Raw genomic sequence first — 20878 nt, 5'->3', positions numbered from 1 at the left:
TTTGTTGATTTCAGCCCTCAGTTTGATTATTTCCAGTCTTCTACTCCTCCTGGGCTCGTCTGCCTCTTTATTTTCTAGAGCTCTCAGGTGTGCTGTTAAGTCCCCAATGTATGCTTTCTCCGCTTTCTTTAAGTGGGCACTTAGTGCTATGAACTTTCCTCTTAGCACTGCTTTCATAGTGTCCCATAGGTTTGATTATGTTGTCTCTTTATTTTCATTAAATTCAAGGAAGACTTTAATTTCTTTCTTGATTTCTTCCTTGACCCAGGTGTGGTTCAGTAGTTGACTGTTCAGTTTCCATGAGTTTGTAGGCTTTCTGGGGGTAGCATTGTTGTTTCCTTCTAACTTTAATCCGTGGTGATCTGATAAGACGCAGGTGGACACTGATATTTTTTTGTATCAGTGGAGGTTTCCTTTGTTACTGAGTATGTGGTCAATTTTCGAGAAGGTTCCATGAGCTGCAAAGAAGAAGGTATATTCTTTCCTATTTGGGTGGAGTGTTCTATAGATGTCAGTTAAGTCCATTTGCTTCATTACCTCCATTAATTCTCTTGTTTCTCTGTTAGGTTTCTGTCTGATTGACCTGTCCATTGGTGAGAGAGGAGTGTTGATGTCAGGCACCTTGATCTCTCTCTCTGCCTTTTATTTGGAGGCAGGGTCTCTCAGTTGAGCCCAGATCTTACCATTACTTGGGTTAGTTTAGCTAGCCACTTTGCTCTAAGGCCCTCCTTCTCCGCCTTCCACATTCTGGGGTTACAGGTGGGCTACCACACTCCTCTAACTGTCATTTCTGTGACGTGGATGAGCCTGGACTCCTACCGCTGTGTCCTCATCTTTGCCTGCAGCTGCCCTACTCCAACCCTTCCTAGCCAATGTCTTCTCGTAGCAGTTAACTCAGTTATATATGCTCAGGCTTCTTAGAGGAGGAGCAGATCACAGCTGAGCCTTCCAGTGCCTCAGGAGTGCTGTGGGCTCTGGAGCTTCCTCTCCTTTCAGTTCTTTATGGGTTCCTAACTTCACTAGGGTGCGATAGCACTGTCTGGATCTGGATAGTGTTTGCTGGCCCTTTAAAACCCAAGTCTCACTTGATTTTACTTCACACATTGCAGGTGTGGAAGTGAGCACTGTTGTAGGCACAGCCAGAAGGAGGGGGAGCTTCCAGGGTCTTACAGTACAATGGGGTAATGTTACAGTATGAATAGAAAGAAGTCCAGTAAGACAGTGGTTTCTGCTGCTTTCTGCTGATCAGATTTTCCTTGATAATTTGTTTGTATTAGCCCTCAAATCCCTGTTGCTCACACAAATATGTATGGTCTTTATGTCGGTAACAAAATGTTTTTATTTAAAGTTTTATTTATTATTGTTTTATGTGGGTGTGTTTTGTCCACACATGAGTCTGTACCATGTACATACATTCTGCTTTTGGAGATCAGGAGACATTGGAGCCCCTGGAAGTGGAGTTTCAGGTGGGTGTGAGCTGCCCTTCAGGTGGTAGGAGCTGAATCCGTCTCCTCTGAAGAGCAGTCCAGCCCCAACACAACGCTGTGCTCTGTGATGTTTCTTTCAGGTGCTTAATGGCGTTAGAAAAACAATGTGAGAAAAACAAGATTTAAGCTTGACATCTGTCCCCTTGAGGAGCCTGGTGCTTTCTCAGTCGTCTGAGTGACAGCCCAGGTTGTCAGTGTCAGGGAGCTCACAGCCTTTCTTCGTTTCTTTGTAGGGGAGTGAGCATCAGTGTCCTCAGACACGAAGCCGAGTTTTACGGGATCACTCCGCTAGGTACGTGTTGATCTCCCAGGATTTACCCTGTCTGCAGACTTACCCAAAGGCAGAGTGTCTTCTCTCAGGTCCTCCTGAGAGTGCTCAGTGTTTCCTAGTAAAAAGATAACCTCAGCTGTGAGTTCCCTTAAACATTCCTCCTTTCTCTTTTCACCGCCCTTAACTAGAGAAAGTCTACGTGAGCAGGTCTGTGTGTGCATGTGTGTCCCCTGACGAGCTTGCATTGCCTCTTACAGTGCGAAGGCTGCTGCTGTGTGAGGAGCTGGAGAGGTCGTCCTGTGGCAGTGTCCTGTTCCACGGCTACTTGCCCCCACCAGGTACTGCTGCTTGCATTTGTTCAGACTTGTTGAGCAGGAACAAACAGAGAAATTAGAAAAACCATCTTGGTTATTTGAGTTTGGATAAATCTGAACCTCATCAGACTGTGTCCTTTTATGATAGTGAAGTCACACAGTATGTAGAACAGGCAGGGGTTGACGCCTTCTTCTGTAGGGCCAAAGAAGCAAACCGTGGCAGCCCCACAGCTGCCATGTTACCACTGACCCCTTAGCCCGAGGCCTTAAGCCCTGGAGCTCTGTGGAGTTCGGTTAGTGTCCCCTTGGTTACTTGGTTACTTTGCCTGTGCAGCACTGTGCTTCTGAGGGAGGTGTTGCTTTTGAAAAGATCCTGCTGAAAGCATAAGGAAATGAAGCCTTGAGACAGTGAATTTGGACATAGTTAGGATGGCATGTGACTACCATAAGCCCAAAGAGCAGCTTAGACTAGACGGATTGATTGCTCATTACCCTGAAGCTGGGTCAAAGGGCACATCATATGATAAGTCTTAATCTCATTGGCTGTGAATAGTAAAACTTGCAGGAATTGGTTGGATTGTTTCTTATTTTTTTATTTTTGGTTATAGTTAAATTGTTTGCCATACACTGACATGCTTGGAGACTGGTTGGAGGTCTAACCTCACACTGACGTGCTTGGAGACTGGTTGGAGGTGTAACCTCACACTGACATGCTTGGAGACTGGTTGGAGGTGTAACTTCACACTGACGTGCTTGGAGACTGGTTGGAGGTCTAACCTCACACTGACATGCTTGGAGACTGGTTGGAGGTCTAACCTCACACTGACATGCTTGGAGACTGGTTGGAGGTCTAACCTCACACTGACATGCTTGGAGACTGGTTGGAGGTGTAACCTCACACTGACATGCTTGGAGACCTGGTGTAGGTGTAACCCGCATATGACGTGCTTGGAGAACTGGTATAGGTGTAACAAAGTTTAGATGTTCATGTCCTTCTGTTACAATGACATATTTTTAATTTGTAGACGGGAAACAGATAAATTTGTGTCTTCTCCTTTTAGGCATTCCCAACCGTAAAATAACTAGCACAGCTAGATCCTCAGTGGATGCTAGGAATGGACTGAATTCTGTGGAAGGCGAAGCCCAGGGAAGCGGAACCCAGCCTGTGCTCTCTGGAAATGGAGATGAGACTGTTAGGCTGGGTAAGCCAGGGGTAGAGTGGGGGGTTGGAACCCAGAGGAGAGCTTGTACTAAGTTCTCAGACAGGCTGCGTGAGTTTTGAATATTACTCTTTTGCTCCACACAAACACAGACCACACACACACACTCTTAGGGCACTGTGTGTTATACCCATGGCTACAGTACTGAGTGTTGTGGTACCAAGCCATATCTAGACTCATCATTTATATCTTGGAAAATCTCATTTAACACACATTTTTATTTGAAGTATAATATGATCCTCTGACTTTGTTTTTTCTCTTTTTCTTTTGTCTGTAGAGCAGTTGACAAACTGTGTTGAGAGCTAGCTAGTGAGTTCCCATTAGGCTGCTGGGGCTGTGTGGTATCTGTTGGAACTACTTAACTCTGCCTCTGTCTGGTACAGGCAAGCTCTGTTGTAATAATTTATGAGCCTGCTCTGCTCTGACCCCCTTTCACCCAGACAGGCAGAAGCATGAAATGGCCTCAGAGCCAGAACTTTCCAACTCATTTAAGATGTAAATGCTTCTCTCTAAAACCGGCAGGGTTTCCAGTGGACCCACGAAAGGTGCTAATAGTCGCTGGCCACCACAACTGGATCGTAGCTGCGTATGCACACTTCGCTGTGTGCTACAGGTACCTCGTCCTTAAGCATTATTTGGTTTTATTTTAGATCATTTATTTTATATTTAGGTTGAATATCTGTTTCTTTTAGTCATCAGTTTTTCTCCTGTGTGTTTCCCACTTCACTTGGTAAAAATTTGTTTTACTTGATACCTACTTTGTTCATACTTCTGATAGCCTTACTGGATGTTTCTCAGGTGGTAGAAACTGATACAGATGAGACATGTTGTTTTTTTCTGGCTGACGACATTAGGCAGGATTATTAATGTGACCCCTCCAATCTCTTTTTTATGATGAGTCAGTCTTGTGCTATGCAGTAGAGTGGAGCTCTGTGCTGTATAGCGGTCACACTGTGGGGCGGAGTCAGGCAGGGCTGTTGTGTGTGAACGACACAGCCCAGTGTCTGCACTGTGCGGAGTTCGCAGTTGTTGGATTGGATTGAAGGGCAATGGGGAAGAGTGCAGGGTCCAAAGTTGTAGTAGGAGGAGGAGCGGCGGGCTGCGTCCCACAGCCCAGCTAGCTTAACCCCCAAAATTATCACACAGAAATTGTATTACTTAAATCACTGCCTGACCTATTATCTCTGGCCTCTTATTGGCTAATTTTTACATCTTAATTTAACCCATTTCTAATAAATCTGTGTATCACCGCAACGTTGTGGTTTACCAGGAAAGATTCTAACCACCGCAGGCAGGAGAACCATGGCATCTGCCACATTGCCCTTCTTCCCAGCATACAGTTCTGTCTAATCTGCCTACCTAAGTGCTGTCCTATCCAAAGGTCAAGGCAGTTTCTTTATTCAACCAATGAAAGCAACACATAGACAGAAGAACCTCCTACACCACAAAGTGACTTTGTTTGTGTTTAACTGGGGAACGTTTGGCTCTTTCTTCAAAGCCCCATGGGCTATGAACCACAGGCAGTGTTATTACTCTGATGGAAGAGGCAGAGAGGTGGCCAGAATATACTCTCTTTAAATTTTGTTGTTGGAAAGTCAAAGAAGTTAGAGATTTTTGTCATTTTGGTTAAGGAAAAAAATAGCTGAAGGTTAAAAGTTTTAAAAAAAATATCCTTCAGGAGTTGTTTATAGTCCCATTGTAAATACTGCAACGTGCCATGCAGGTTTGCCTCTGTAAATAACTGCAATGTGCCACGCAGATTTGCGTCTGTAAATACTGCAACGTGCCACACAGGTTTGTGTCTGTAAATACTGCAATGTGCCTTGCAGGTTTGCGTCTGTAAATACTGCAACGTGCCATGAAGGTTTGCCTCTGTAAATACTGCAATGTGCCTTGCAGGTTTGCCTCTGTAAATACTGCAATGTGCCTTGCAGGTTTGCCTCTGGAAGGAACTGCATGCCACCTGCTTGGGCATGGCTTTGGTTGTAGTTGTGAATAGGTTACTTTGTTCTGACACTTTACAGGGTTTTAATTCAATTACCAAGGAGTATAAAAATTAGCTTTTGGGTGGTTATTTTGTAGATAGCGCTTACATATCATGAGATTAATTTAGTAAGGGGAATTTTTTAGAGTTGTTTTGTATTTACCACCATCTGAGTCTAAACTGAAGCTCCCTGGGTGCCGGTCTAGTGGCTGTTTCCTACTGGCTGCACATTTGACTATTGACAAGGATTCCAGAACCTGCGTGGCTCTGATGCCCCGTCACCGTGCTGGCTATAGGGAATGTTGAAGAAAATCCCACAGGAGGAAGGAAGGGACAAGGACGAGTGATGCTGCTCACATCTGCCTTTGATCACAGTCTCTGCTAGCATGGGCAGTCTCGCTGCAGCTGGGGACTCAGCAGTGTGGAAGGGAAGGTGATCGTGCTGGCTTTCTTTATAAGCTTCAAATCACACAGCAGACTGATAGAAAGACTTCAGAAATTTCATAGTACTTCGTAAGATCATGGTCTTTTCTGCAAGGTGACTTTCTTGACAGTTTTGTGTAAGTTCAAAGCCTCAGAATGGAGAACGGTGTGGTGGCCACTGACTCCAGTGTGGTTGGGCTTTAGTTCCATGTCCCATTTCCTTACTGAGTTTGACAGTCTTTGAGTAAATAAAGAACTTGTGTAAACTGCTGCCCTCTTGCATCTGGACTCTGTTTTAGATTCTTAATCTCGGCAGAATTTCCTTTGTTATAGGTGGTATAAAAGTTAAAAATGTGTTTGCTTTCTTCCAAGTGAGTGAATAATTATGTTGACATCATTTATTATGTAAGTCAGCTTCCTGCTGAATGTGAACCCCCCCCCCGTGTGTGTACATGTATGTGTACATATGTCTGTATATCTGTGTATTTGGGTATCTTGAACTCCTATATGCTTAGTACTTAAACACACTTGTTTAATTTGAGAAATAATGTGTTTAGTAATTATACTTAACTAAACCTTGAGGTGAGGTTCAACTATGAAAATACGATACTCTCTGCCCTGCCTTCCTAACTCCAGTGTCATCTGTAAAGAGCTGGGTTGTTAGTTCTCGTTGTCGCGCTGAACATATTTTCAGTTTCAGGTCACCTCCGTGGAAAATTAGGTAGCTGATAGATTTCTTTGTATGCATTTCAATTTGAAAACACAAGGTCACCTGCCTCATTGAGTTAAAGTCTGTTACAGTGTGGTCATGCTCTCCAGATTGTGTTTCATCCTATAAGGTCCTTGTGTGCAGACACACAAGTAGAAAGTGTGCACTCTGGAAAAGAGTGTTGTGTGTCCCTACATCTTTGCTTACAAACAAGATCACACCCTCCTCTCTGTTCACCACATGCCTGTTGGGATCTGTGGGGAGCCGCCCTGTGTCCACATCGCATTAGTGGCATTAGTCTTGAAGTGTGGACAATCCCTGCTTTGTGCCCAGTCTGAGAGGGCCTAAAAGTCCACCTTTCATTCCTCAATAGTTGGCAGTTTTAGTTTATTGGATGAGTATTTTTATTTTATCTTAATACATCACCCCCATCTGGTGGCCAAAAAGGGTAATTACAGACCTTAAATTTGGGGGAAAACATATCAATTTATTGCTTTGAAGCTTAAGGCAAGAAAACATTTAATTCTCAGTTAAGGCTTAATTTGGGAGCTGTAGTTGCATTACTTGAGCATACTTATTTCAATGAATGTGGTGGCCCATGCCTGCGCATGTGCCAGTTAAGCAGCATATGCTCTACCGTGATGCCCAGGTTAGCTTTCACTGCCTGCCAGTGTGAAAGAGCACACTGTCCGGGACCTTTGGTGATGTAATCAGGCTCTAACCTTGGGGGCAGTCACGTAGAATACCTGTCTGCAAGACCTAAATTCCCATAGGACAGAGAAATGTATTAAAAGTAGGAGCCAGGCATGGTGGTACCAGTCTACAATACCAGCTCTTGAGAGTCTGAGGCAGGAGGATTGAGTTGGAGACATCATAAGTTCTACTTCAGGCCAGCCTCAGGTACATTGGAAAGACCTTATCTCAGAGAGGGGGGAGAGGGGGAGAGAGAGAAAGAGGATAACCAAAGAAGCACCTGTAGTTGCTGGGGAAGCTGAAAGACGTTCTTGTCGGGGAATCAGTGGCCTTGTGAAGTGCCACGTCTAGACTCGTATAAACCATCTCAGAGAAGACTTCTCAGCCCCACTGTGCATTTGCTCAAAGAATTTAAGGTTGTGATGTGATGTCATCTGGGGTACAGATGACACGTCACACTAGTGACATCATTAACATGATGACTAACAGGAAGGAATACAGATTCCATCTAAAATTCTGTCTGTGGTTGGCTGTCATTGTCAACACAATGGGGGTGTGAGAAATACAACTATCTTCACTTTTTTAATTTTTAGAGCATTTTATAAAACTTAAATTCTTTGGAGAAATATATATTCTAGTCCTTTTTGTGGCCACATGTTCTATGTTTTGGGTCCATGGGAGTCGTCAGCTAGCTGATACCACAGCCAGAGATGTGGATTGTAAGGCTGTGGTAAAGGCTGATTCTTGACCTCCTCCTTTTATAGCAAGCATTAGGCAATAACAAGAGAATTTTTACAATCTTGGGGTAAAACTCAGATGCAAATTGCCCTTCTTTGCAATTTCCATTAACAGAGTTTTTCAGTTAAATTAGTGTTTGTATTTAGTCCATTGTTTTGCCCCGGAGTTCCCTGATAGTGTTTTCCAAGGCTCTGCACCTCCCCTGACACTGACAGTTTCGCATAGCAGGGAAGGGTGTGGGACAATAGAAAACCAAAAAGTCAAAAGTCACGTACATCCCATCATTTAAAAGTCAGTTCACATCAATTTCTGGTCATGAGTGGCCAGAGGGTTATCTAAAAGCTCATCCTCAGTTTGCAGAGGGCCACTTCAGCCTCATAAATAGGGTTATGGGCTGTAAAGCAGAGTAACCCACTGTTCATAGTTAATCCTTAGCTGCTGAGAATCAAACTGCTGACAGTCTGCTCTCATTCTCCTGGCTTACAACTTTGTATTTCTTTATTTCTACATTCTTATTTCTGGAATCTACATCTTTATATTCTTATTCTTAGACTCTTCACTATGGATGTAAATGTAAGATCAGGAATAATACTGTAGATTGTACCAGGTTTTCTCTTTGGGTCACCAACCAGTTCCCAAATCGTGACTCAGAGATTTATTATTATTTGTGAATGTTCAGCCTAGCTTGAGCTCATTTCTGGCCAGCTTTTTAAACTTAAATTAACCTGTTTCTCATTATCGACCTTTGCCCTGGGGCTTTTTACCTTTTCTTACCTTCTTGCTATTTGTCTGGCTCACTGATGGCTGCTTGACTTCTTACCCTGGATGTGTCTCTTGTTCTCCTCTTCTCTTGAGCCTAAATTTCTCTTCCTATTAATTCTCTCTGCCTGGTAGCCCCACCTATCCTTTTCCTGCCCAGCTGTTGGCCATTCAGGGTTTCATTAGACCAGTCAGGTACCTTAGCCAGGCAAGGTGAAACAGACGCAACACATCTTTTCATCACTAAACAAATGCAGCATAAATAAATGTAACATATCTTTGCCCAATAAAAATAATATTCAATAACAGGAGATGATACATCAATTGCATTCAGTAAATATAGGTAGGTGGAGAGTGTGATTTTTTTTTTTTTTTTTTTTTGCTATATTGATGTCTGTTCCTTTTCTCATCTACCACTAAGTTTTCTTTTCATGTTTATTCTTAACAGAATCAAAGAGTCTTCTGGGTGGCAGCAAGTGTTTACAAGCCCATATCTGGACTGGACCATTGAACGCGTGGCTTTAAATGCAAAGGTGGTTGGAGGTCCTCATGGAGACAAAGACAAAATGGTGGCCGTCGCCTCAGAGAGCAGCATCATCCTGTGGAGCGTTCAGGATGGAGGAAGTGGAACTGAGATCGGTAGGAACAATTTTACATTGTGCTTGGCTGTTGTCCATGTAAGTTTGATTGGCTGTAAGTATGGCAGCTAGCTGGACTTGTGACACTTCCCACCAGGGCCCAGTAGTCATAGGCCTGCTCAGTGAGAGGACGGTGTGTTAGAGGAAGACACTGATGCTTCAGGAGGGAGCCCTGGGGTTCAGTTTGCTCTGATAGAGCCTGAATGCAGCACAGAAAGTCGCTCCTCGGTTTTCCTCCACTCACATTCTGATGGTGGGTAAGTAGTCAGTCAGGTGTTGTACAGCTTGTTATCTATTGGCATTCACCTTTCTAGAAATTAAACTACAGTTCGAAACACTTACGGATATAAGAAAAGCGAGCAGTACTTGACTCATTGCATGGTGATTCAGATTTATCACCATCATTTATGCCCTGGCAATGCTAAGCATGCGTGGGCAGCCCGTTTATGGCGGTTCTCCCCTTGTTCCTGTCCTGGGCAGTCCTAGATGCTTGTGTTATTGTCAGACCCAAGGTTCCAGAGTCTTCCTTTATGCCGTCTACCTACCCTTTTTGGGCCTTGCTCTTTGCCTTGTCCTATGCACTCCTCCAAGCAGTGCTATCTTTGAGTGTCTGCTGTCATTCATTCTCATAATATGGCCACAAAATATCTCAAGCGCCATTGCTGTATCCTGTAATTTACTTCCTTCTGTAGATGGAGATGTTTCTTATACATGTTAACAAAAAGAACTTTTGAGACAAGTGATATTGGTTGCAGTCTGTAGATTTCCATGGTGTCTTTTTAAACTTTTGTTTTGTTGTATGTGTGCATATGTGTGGTTTATGCATGCATACCTATGTACATGTGCATGTGTGTGTGTGGTTTATGCATGCATGCCTATGTACGTGTGCATGTGTGTATGGTTTATGCATGCGTGCCTATGTACATGTGCATGTGTGTGTGGTTTATGCATGCATGCCTATGTACATGTGTGTGTGGTTTATGCATGCATGCCTATGTATGTGTGCATGTGTGTGGTTTATGCATGCATGCCTATGTACATGTGCATGTGTGTGTGGTTTATGCATGCGTGCCTATGTACATGTGCATGTGTGTGTGGTTTATGCATGCATGCCCATGTACATGTGCACGTGTGTGTGGTTTATGCATGCATGCCTATGTACATGTGCATGTGTGTATGGTTTATGCATGCGTGCCTATGTACATGTGCATGTGTGTGTGGTTTATGCATGCGTGCCTATGTATGTGTCAGTTTACCTGCTCGTGTACCTGTCTGTGGGAGTCACGAGAAGACGTGGAGTGTCCTGCTCTCTCTCTTTCTCTCTCTCCACTTTACTCCCTTGAGGCAGAGTCTCTCCCTACTTGGAGCTTTCTGGGTTTTGCCCAGGCTGACCGACAAACCCAGTGATCCCGCTGTCTACTCATACACTACCACTAATGCTAGGTTATAGGCAGTAGGACATTTTTCTCTCTTCAGGTATGTGCTGGGGAGGTAAACTTAGGCCCTCGTGCTTACGCAGCAAGTGCTGTTTCTAATCTGACCCTTTCCATCCCTGTGTGACATCTTTTGTAGCTCTTAAGTCTGTGTCTGTATTTAGTTTGCTGTGATTCATGGCTTTCATTGGTGTGTGCGAAGACAGGGTGGCCTGAAACAAATGAACAGTTGGAAAGCCCTTTTTCTTTCTTGTGAATCTTATCTGATAACTGTGGCTCTTTCTCTTGACTCCTGCACCAGAGCTGTGACACTTTTCTAGCTCTGCTGAGTTGAAGTCCACCAGCCTGTTTTGTTCTGTGGCCAGTCTTTACTCCAGGCCAGGGTTTGTGATGGTGGTGCTGGTCAGCTGGACATGTTGGCTTACTGAGTAGGCACCTTCACCAGATGCTGAGTCCATTCACTGTAAGCTGATTCCAGGGTCGCACATCTGACTCCCTGGGTTAGGAAGTGGTCATCCATGTGTCAGCTGAGAGCTTCGGAATACTAATTTTCACTTGAAACTGTAGTAGTAGTTTTTCGCCAGCCACCACCCCACACGGAGACTTATTAATTTATGAAATCTTAGCCTATAGCTCAGGCTTATTCCTAACTAGCATATAATTCTGCATTCTATCATGTGGTGTTATGTCTCTTCCATCTTGAACCTCCTGTTTCCTCTCAGAATCTGCTGGCATCTACCCTAGATTTCTCTTCCTCTTCTTCTCCCTGGAAGTCCCAGCTATACTTCTGCCTAGCCATTGGCTGTTGAGCTTTTTATTACACTGTTCACAGTAACACACCTTCACATGGGGCACAAATTCCGCAACATGAAACCTTGAAGGTTTATAGCTGGCAACAAATACTATCTGATGCTTTCCTTGAATTAGGTTTGTTTTGTTTATTTGAGGGGAGCAGAATGCCAGATACCAAATCTCTTTCTCCACCTTCTCCCTTTCTCTCTTTCTGTTTCCTCTCCGTGAGTATTTGAAGTCTTCAAGTAAGGCATGCCACTCTGAGATGGTACCTTATCTATTTGGATTCCTGGGATTTCCCATCATTCCACGCTCTCATAGCACTCTCCGTCATTCCTGGGGTGTCTTTAGTGAAACCCTTGTGTGACGTCTGTGCCCCGGCCTCGTGCCCTCACACACAAAGTGTTCACCTCTGTTTGGTGGTGGGAATCCTGGAAGTAGGAAGACAGAGTTGCCTGTATCTCTCTCCCTCCCTCCCCCTGCCCCAGTGTTCATCTCTGAATAGTGATGGGACCTTAGCAGAAACTCCTCTGCAATTTTTGTGTCTGTGCATCTGTGCATGTGCAGGTGTGCATGTGTGTCCCACCGCACAGTATTCATCTCTGAATGGTGATGGGAATTCCTGGAAGCAGGAAGACAGAGTTGCTTATATCTTGAGTTCTCTGCTTAAAAATGTCACCTTGTATTTTATCCAATTTCACTGTTAGTGGTTTAAAATGTGTAATAATTTACCTTATTGTGGTTGATAGTATAAACACATTTTAACATTAATTACTCACTGCCATGCTGGCTAGTTTTATGTCAGCTTGACACAAACTGAGTTATTAGGGAAGAGAGGACTTCAGTTGGGAAAATGCCACCACCAGACTGGCCTGTGGTACATTTTCTTGGTTGATGATTGATGCAAAGGGTCCAGGTCACTACAGGTGGTGCCACCTCTAGGCAGGGACTCTGCATTATTTAAGAAAAACAGGCTGAACAACCTTACTAAGCCAGTAAGCAGTACTCTTTCATGACCTCTGTATCAGCTCCTGCCTCCAGCTTCTGTCCTAACTTTCTGAATGTTTACTCTAAGTTGTAAGATGAAATAAACCCTTTCCTTCCCAAGTTGCTTGTGGTCATGGTGTTTATTGCAGCAAGAGACCTGAGCCGGCAGTAAATAAGCAGAGTTAGTTATGAACCTCTCCTTTCAAGTCTGTTGTGAGTGGAGGTTACTCCTCATCTTGTTTCCAAAGACTAGCATGATGGGGAGCTCAGTAAGAGCTGTCCTATAGCCCTGTGACGGTAGCATCTGTTGTGTGCTGGTCTTTGGAATTTGACAACACCATCCAGAGAACACTATTGGAGGGTCCATGATAGGCTCTCCTAAGGCTGAACTCTGCCCTGAGACTCAGCCGAGACTGACTGCTGCTGCAGGCCATACTGTATGCGTGAGCCTAGACAGAGGCTGCAATAGTTCATGCTGTTGCCTTCCCTGCGGACAGTGGACAAGATCCCGGAGCCTAAGTGGGAGTGACACTTCCTTCCCGAGATCATTCAGGATGTCGTCATCCATTTCCCAAAACCTTCCCCTTCTCTAGAGCAAAGCCAGCTTGCTTTAATTTTTGCCGCAGGACTGAATGCAGTTGGCTTCAGTTGTTTTAAAAGTCGTCCTGCCTCAAAACCATAGTTCCACTATGTAAATAATTGTGTAGAGTGCAGATCACTGCCTTCTGCCTGGTGTAATAATTGTGTAGAGTGCAGATCACTGCCTTCTGCCTGGGTCCTCAAAACCATAGTTCCACTATGTAAATAATTGTGTAGAGTGTAGATCACTGCCTTCTGCCTGGGTCCTCAAAACCATAGTACCACTATGTAAATAATTGTGTAGAGTGCAGATCACTGCCTTCTGCCTGGTGTAATAATTGTGTAGAGTGCAGATCACTGCCTTCTGCCTGGGTCCTCAAAACCATAGTTCCACTGTGTAAATAATTGTGTAGAGTGCAGATCACTGCCTTCTGCCTGGGTCCTCAAAACCATAGTTCCACTATGTAAATAATTGTGTAGAGTGCAGATCACTGCCTTCTGCCTGGGTGCATTTTCTTCCTTTGCCTGTTTTTGAGAGGGCAGAAGGAGTGGTTTCTGCATCTTATAGCTTGCTTTGCTCTGTCTTGGTTGCAGTATTGTAGTCGTGTGTCTGATATGGAAATATGTATTATACACTCTTAAATGTCTAAGAGGAGATGTTCCCAGCAGGACTGCCCCAAAATCTTGTGAATTTTGGCTTTGTCCATTTATGGCATCTTTGTTGCTGCTTTATTTCTGACATCTCAGATGTGTGAGTGAGAACAGGTATGAGCATGTGGCGGTGCGTCTGAGGTCAGGGCACATCTTCTGGGAGTTCTAGATTGTGTGGCTCTAACGCTGGCTGTCGGCCTGCGCTGCCTGCACTCTTCTGACCATCTCACTGGCCCCATTGGCTTCCCTCGGGTTTGCTTTAGAATATGCGATGCGATGCACTGGTCTTACCTGTAGTACAGTCCTGAGCGTGAATAGGCCCAGTGCTGCTAGAGGCCCCGGAGAAACAGTCATCTTGTCTGGGTTGTGCTTTTTAACGTACACCTTTCCTCCCTGATTTCTTTAAGGCCTCACGAGTCTTTGCTTTGGTAGCTAAATGTTGAAAACTATTCTTCACATTGGCACACAGGCTCTTCTTTGAAATGCTTTAATGATGGTCCACATGAAGCATATGGTCCATATAACACCATGGTTATAGTGGAAATGGTGACTGAGGCATTTGACTCGAGCTTTTCATAGATGGCATAGGGAGAGCAGGAAGTGTGGTGATGACGTAAGTTATCAGAGCCAGGCTTCCTGTGCAGACACAGTGCCTGGGTCCCACGAGTGCCTGAGGAGCCTTAGTGTGGGTGTCCTTAGACCACACTGCCCTTTTCTTACAGTTTAAACTTACCCACTGTAGACTAGACCTTTGAAAGACCTTCTCCTCAGCCCTCTGCCTGTCTGTTTTCCCGCTCCACGTTGCTGCCCCTGCACAGCCTTCTGTTATATTAGAGTTGAATGCACTGTCCTCTGCTAAACTGTTCTTCTGTTAACATCAGTCTCCTTGTTTGTTTCTTCTAGAAATCCTCTGCTTTATACAGTTCCTTTTCAGTTGGTTTGATTGAAATGCAAATACTGGAAAATAGTGGGTTAAAATAAGCTTGGAATTAAAGGCTCAAATGCTTGTTTTGAGCCCATTGTGACTTCTTGGCCTTCTATTTGCTTCTTTCTGCATTTTTAAAGCCCTTCAGGATAGTTGAGTTGTCCAGTCTGTCTTTAGTCAGTGTCCCCAAGATCCTCCCCTTAGCAGGGTCAGGGTCCCCAATATCTGCCCATGATCTGTGTCTTTAGTCAATGTCCCCAGTATCTAATCCGTGAGCAGGCTGCCTTTGAATTTCCAGCAGATTTTACCAGGTCTTACTTAATCCCAGAGTCCTTCTATTCCTGCCTAGCAGGTTACTGTGATATTGAACTAGGACCCAGCCTGAGACAACACAGCTATGGGAGATTGCTGGGCAATTGCAAGAATTTAAGAACTTAGAGGTTCTGCCTTATTTCTGGTCCCTATTGAGCATGGGACACAGTCTGTAGGCTTAAATCAGTAACCCTGGAGATGCTTTTAATCTAGGTTATAACTGGCTATAAAAATGATGCCTGATTAATGTCTCTTTTTGCTTTTGCCATTTAAGGTGTATTCAATCTTGGTGTTCCTGTGGATGCGCTCTTCTTTATTGGGAACCAGTTGGTGGCCACAAGTCACACAGGCAAAGTGGGAGTATGGAATGCTGTCACTCAGCATTGGCAGGTTAGTCTCAATTAATGCTCATTATAGAAGTGAACACAGTTTTGTGCTGACTGCCCCTATGTATAGACTTCTCGCCATGAGTGCATCCCATGGAAGATTTGCTTCTCTATAGAAATTTTACTGTTTTAAAGGGGTTTGTTTTATTTATATAATGCTCCCCAGCTCCTTGAGAGTTTTAAGAGCCCTGCTGTGTGCATGGGAATCAAGGCAAACTTTATGTATCGAGGGAGAGCACAGCTGGGACTGGACGTAGACAGGTGTCCAGAGACAGTATGTCATTGCTAAACACCTTCAGGGCCTAGAGAATGAGACGAGACTGAAAAAAAAGGGGGGGAAATGAAGGGCTCCGGATGTAATAATGTGAAGGTCAAGAAAGATTTTCAGGTTTGGTTTGTTTGTTTGATCTTTTGGTCTCTTTTTAAGCTAACTACACGGAAGGTACTAGACTTTTGTTTTCTCTAGGGTAGGTGAAGTTTGTGCATGTCGTAGGTGGAGAAAGAGTTGCATAGAGAACCCTGGAGATGGGAGGATGGAGGTGTGGCTTTTCCCCAGAAGTGAGGAGGGTGTGGGATGCAGAGCACAGCTAGAGAGGCCAACCAGACCCCTGCTCTCTGGGACAGATGGTGGGGAAAGAGAGTATGTGGGCGTGTGTATCAAGGATCAAAGGAGTTGTGAATCGTGCAGTTTTCATGGGCTCAGTCTATTAGCACCGAGAACTGGGACGGGAACAAGGGAAAGAAAGTAGGGTGTTAGCTTGCACTGTGTGGAGGGTGTTTCGTTATGGACGCAGTGCAGCAAGGTCTGAGAAATAACGATGGCAAGGTTGGTGACACCAAGATAACAAAGAAGTTCTGGGGTGGCAGGGAGAACTGCAGGGTGTCGGGACTACAGGGACGTAAGCGGATTGATAACTTGGAAGGAATTGGGAAGAAAGTGGTGGTGGTGAGGGTTGGAGCCGTTCTCATGCTGCAGCCTGTTTCGTTTCCTCTTGAGCTGACTTGAAACTGCGCAGCCAGCTTCCCACATCCCTGGGCTTCACATCTGTAGATTCAGCCAGCTGTACGGAGAGCATTCCAGAACAGAGCTGACATCCTTCTTATTGTTGTTCCTAAACAACACAGATCCCAGCCGATGGAATAGCATTCACATGAGGAGATGCACGGAGTCTAGAGATGATGGAGTGTGTGGGGGTGACCTGCAGATACTAGGTCTTGTTACATTTGTACATCGAGGTTTTGGCATGTCGTGGGTCTTGGAATGAATCCAGCATATTTACTGACGGATGCGAACCCTAGGGGCGTCTGTGTAGGCATCAGAAACAGAAAGTAGGATGCAAATGAGCTGAGCCAGATGACAAGATACTCAGCAGAGGGGAAGGGTGGGGAGGGATGGGACATGACTGACATGAGGTTCTGGAGGAATGTCCTGAGATCTTAGGACTGAGGGAACTGCTAACACTGTGGTTGCGTCTCGGGAAAATTGTTTGAATTTCAGTGAAGATACAGAAATCAGGTTTGCGTAGAAGGGATTGTAATAACAGGAGCAAAGGCGTTGCAGGGGTTGTCATTGTGAGTGGAACAGGCTGAGGAACGTGGAGAGGCCCGGGCCTAGGTGGAGCTTGCAGATGGAAAGTTGTCAGGACGCTGCTGCATGAAGAAGACTGAGTTATGGGACTTCCACTCTCTGTCAGCTCTGTTAACTATGCAGCTACATTGTCCACACACGGAAGCGCTGTCCTGTGACCCTGGAAGGAGTAGCTCCTTAAATGTCTTCTTGGCCTTTCACTGCTGTTAGAACTGAACTTATATGTTTTCATAGCTCTGAGATTCAGGCTGGAGTTGGTGACATCATGCCAGCCTTGACTTTGGGTGTTTTGTCTGTGCATCACTTGGTTCTTCATGCCTGGTGCAGGCATGACTGAAAACCACATCTGACATGAGGATTTGTTCACATTTCAGAAAGACTCTGGGAAAGTTGTGCATCTGTACAGCAAATGAGCTTTCTAATCCAGCTGGTTCTCTTAGTGCGTCTTGGAGGTGGCCTGCCGTGTGGCCTCATTCTCCCGTCTGCAGATCTCAGTAGACAGCTCTGACTGGGGGCTGACTCCCAGGACTGCTGCAGTACCAGTGGACGAGGTTCCTAGGTGGTCGTTAGCAACAATCAAATAGCAGAAGAAGCGCACAGGGTGACCCTTGAGTTTTTTACTGTAAATGTACATTCAGGATGGATTTGAAATATTAGATGACTCACTCAGCTTCACATCTAAAACATTGTAAAATTCATAGTTTTCTATCAGCATCTCAGCTCTTCCTTGATACAATGCTGATGAAATGTTATAGAAACCAGTCTAGTCGAGATATCAAATCAGGCTTTATTCTCACTCCCTTTTAATTTAATCTCTCCCTTCTCATATAGCTTAGACACACACACACACACACACACACACCATGATGTCACAAAGGGTTAGAAATTAAGCATTGGCTCAGTCTAAGTTCCATAGCAGAAAATAGCACTGTGTAGGCGTCATTCCCCAAGTTCTTTGTGTTTAAATTTAGACTTACACTAAAAAGGTTGATTTTAAACAAAGATTGATTATCCATTTTATTCTCATATCAGAACATGGAGAATCTTGTGAATGTCTGTCCTGGAAAGTAACAGTGGGGTGTATATAGTTTGCCTCTTAAGAGATGGGAGAATGTTTTACATATTCATTGGGGGGGTGGAGGCTCACGGTCAAAATGGCTTCAGTGATGACTCAGTAGTGGAGGCTGAGCTTGGCAAGGAGACCCTGACCGAGGGTCCAGAGTAAACTCCTGTGGCCATCTTTCTGCAGACCAACTGACAGCATTTTCCTGAGATGAGCCTTGGAAGCTCCAGGCTGCTACCAATCTTAGCAAAACGCAGCTCCAAAGGGCACAGAGTCTGGGCTGTAGAGACCTGGTGTAGGTGTGGGGTGTGGTGCTGGAGCTAGAGATGGAATGGACCAGAGCATGGGTGCATGCAGGCAAAGCCGCCTTCCTCTCAGACTGCTTCACTTCCAGCTGGAAGCGTGGGCAGTGACCGGCCGCATGAGATGCAGTCCTGTTCTCTGAGAAGCCTGGCCCTGGGCTGTCTGCAGAGACTTCCTAATGCAGCCCGTGACTGGAACTGAAAAGTTGTGCACAGAGCAGAGGTCCTGTGTGTGAACAGCTTAGAGGAATTGTTACTTCCCAGTGTCTGCTCCATAGCTAGAGCCAACATAGGCTCTGCCTTGCTCCTCTTTTTCTGGAAGATGCTTTTCTTAGTGTGGATTTCTAGAGGTCGTCTCCTCTCTGGTTCCTCTCCTGACCTCTGTTGAGGTTCTCCCCCGCTTTTCTCCCCTGTGATTACACTACACACGTAGTTAGACGGGCTGTAGCACATGCAGTGCAGGCATGAAGCAGAGCACATAGATCTTACCTTGCTGGAAAGCAGGCATGAGAAGAGCTTGCTCCTTACTGAGGAGGTCATTGCTGGGGCACGTGCATTGGCCTTCTGAGCTCACAGCTTCACAACATGGTGCCATTACTGTTTGTACACACGCTCTGACCTGGGGGTAGACATTTAATCCTGTCTCCTGCTGCCGCCACTTTATTTCCTTTCCTTGGGTTTATTTTTTTGTGATAACTTTAGTCCTTTGCAAACAGACTGATTGCTTTGAAGAGGTGCTATTTAATTCTAGTACCTGGAGAAGAAGTCCTAGAAGAGTCTTCAGTGAGGACAGAAAAAGCAGGCCACTGTGCACTTGAGATTGTAACAGGCTGTCTGGCAGCTGCACTCTGCCTGGAAGGCACTTGTGCTGGTCATTCGCTCTGATGATGCACTGTGTGGCTTTATTTTATGTGAGTGAGTTGGGAGCAGAGGGTGAGGTTTGCCTCGGCTTCCAGTTTCAGGGTTGTGTTGTAGTATCTGACTTTGGAGATTATAGGCTGCTCTGGGCTGCAGCTCAAACGCGTTTCCTCAAAGCTGAATGGGTGCTTTTCCATTCACCGGAGCTCAAGACAGTTCGTTATCTAAGCCTTCCTAAGTACCCAAAACACCAGAGTGTTTTGAAGAAGTTGGAACAGAAACAGAAAAGGTGCTTCCTAACGTATAACAATCTCACCGTGTCAGGTGCAGGATGTTGTTCCAATAACCAGTTACGACACTGCGGGCTCCTTCCTTCTCCTTGGATGCAATAATGGATCAATATATTACATAGGTGAGCATTGAGCATGCTTTATACATGAAGTCACGGAGACTTCACCCTTTGTGTTCTGACTACGTGTGTTCTTGTCTTCAGACATGCAGAAGTTCCCATTACGGATGAAGGATAATGACCTCCTTGTCACTGAACTCTATCACGACCCCTCCAATGATGCCATCACTGCGCTGAGTGTTTACCTCACCCCCAAAACGAGTCAGTACATGGCCAGCTTGGGGGGTTTTGAGATGCCTTGTGATAAAGGAATGCTGAGAAACACTAGCATGTTAACATGTGCCTGGGGACAGACCATGTTCTTGAGTGTGGTGCTTGTGCACAGTGTACTTTTACTGACTCCATTAGACGAGACAGTCATCAGCACTGAAGAGTAGAGTGCACACTGAAATGGCTGGAGGGGTAGTCTAATTTAAATCGCTTTGTTTTCGACTGGGAACCACAAAACCACGGGCTGTTACTCGTGCTAGCCCCTCCTCCCTCCCTTCCTCCTTCCTCTCTGTTTTCAGTTCTGTGCACTGTCCTTGGCTGCTTCCAGTGATAGAGCTGAGAGGTTGTGACACATTGTGGAAGACCAAGTTTGAAATATTTAATTACTCCATGTCCGTTTAGAGAAATTTTGCTGGTCTCTGCTCTAGAATGAGTATAATGAAGTATGGATTCCCACCCCAACTTACTTTACAGTAAGAGGTAAAACTTGGAAAGTTTTAGGAATCAAAGTCCTTCCTCGGGTTGGCAAGGCTTAGGAAGCATGAGAATCTCTGGTGGCTGGAGTGCCCCGTTCTGTGCTCTCCCTGTGACGGTGAACGGGAAGTAAAGCTCATGGCTCTCTACCTGAGAAGCTGGCTAGGATGCAGATGTGTGCTGCAGTGTGCACACCTTCTTAAAAGAAAAGCTACCAGGGCAGGAATGGGGACTCAGCCTCGGCACTCGCTGCTCTTCTAGAGGAGTCAGTAATTCTGGTTCCAGGAGATCCAGCACCCTCTTGTGGCTCCAGGAGGACCAGGCATGTAGCTGGTGCACAGATATGCAGCAGGCGAAGCAGCTATACACATAAAAATAAGCCTTTTAAAATAGGAGGAAGAGGCATGCGGAGCTGCAGCTGGGCCAGCCGGGTTGGAGGAGGCTTCATGGTCAGCAGTGTGGTTGAGCATTGCAGGTTGTGTGCCCGTCTCACTTGGTGCCATCTGCAAGCCTTCGTGTAGGTGACACTTGGTTGCTCAGGGATGGCTTTGTACTGCAGCAGAAGAGCCAAAGCCACTCCAAGCTATAAGCCCAGGAAGTGCTGCTGTGGGTGCTCTTTCCCTGCTGTGCCTGGCATAGCAGGGTTTTTGTTTCCCAAATCGGTACTGAATGC

The 20878-nt window shown here is 45.3% G+C and overlaps 1 protein-coding gene across 3 annotated transcripts in view; it reads left to right on the top strand.

Moving 5' to 3' along the window:
- Positions 1–20878, top strand: part of Kctd3 (potassium channel tetramerization domain containing 3) — a 46877-nt gene that overhangs the window by 12762 nt on the left and 13237 nt on the right. For 2 of the 3 annotated variants that reach the window (XM_075989433.1, XM_075989434.1), the window contains 8 exons: positions 1721–1779; positions 2016–2096; positions 3134–3274; positions 3815–3905; positions 9047–9237; positions 15190–15305; positions 19437–19524; positions 19606–19722. In XM_075989433.1, the coding sequence (XP_075845548.1) occupies positions 1721–1779; positions 2016–2096; positions 3134–3274; positions 3815–3905; positions 9047–9237; positions 15190–15305; positions 19437–19524; positions 19606–19722 (884 nt within the window). The remainder of the gene's footprint in view (positions 1–1720; positions 1780–2015; positions 2097–3133; positions 3275–3814; positions 3906–9046; positions 9238–15189; positions 15306–19436; positions 19525–19605; positions 19723–20878) is intronic. The other variant, XM_075989435.1, reaches the window with a different exon arrangement.

Source organism: Microtus pennsylvanicus, chromosome 10, assembly GCF_037038515.1.
Source record: "Microtus pennsylvanicus isolate mMicPen1 chromosome 10, mMicPen1.hap1, whole genome shotgun sequence".
NCBI lineage: Eukaryota > Metazoa > Chordata > Mammalia > Rodentia > Cricetidae > Microtus > Microtus pennsylvanicus.
Note: the sequence above shows the minus strand (reverse complement) of the source record. Positions and strands in the feature narration are given on the sequence as shown.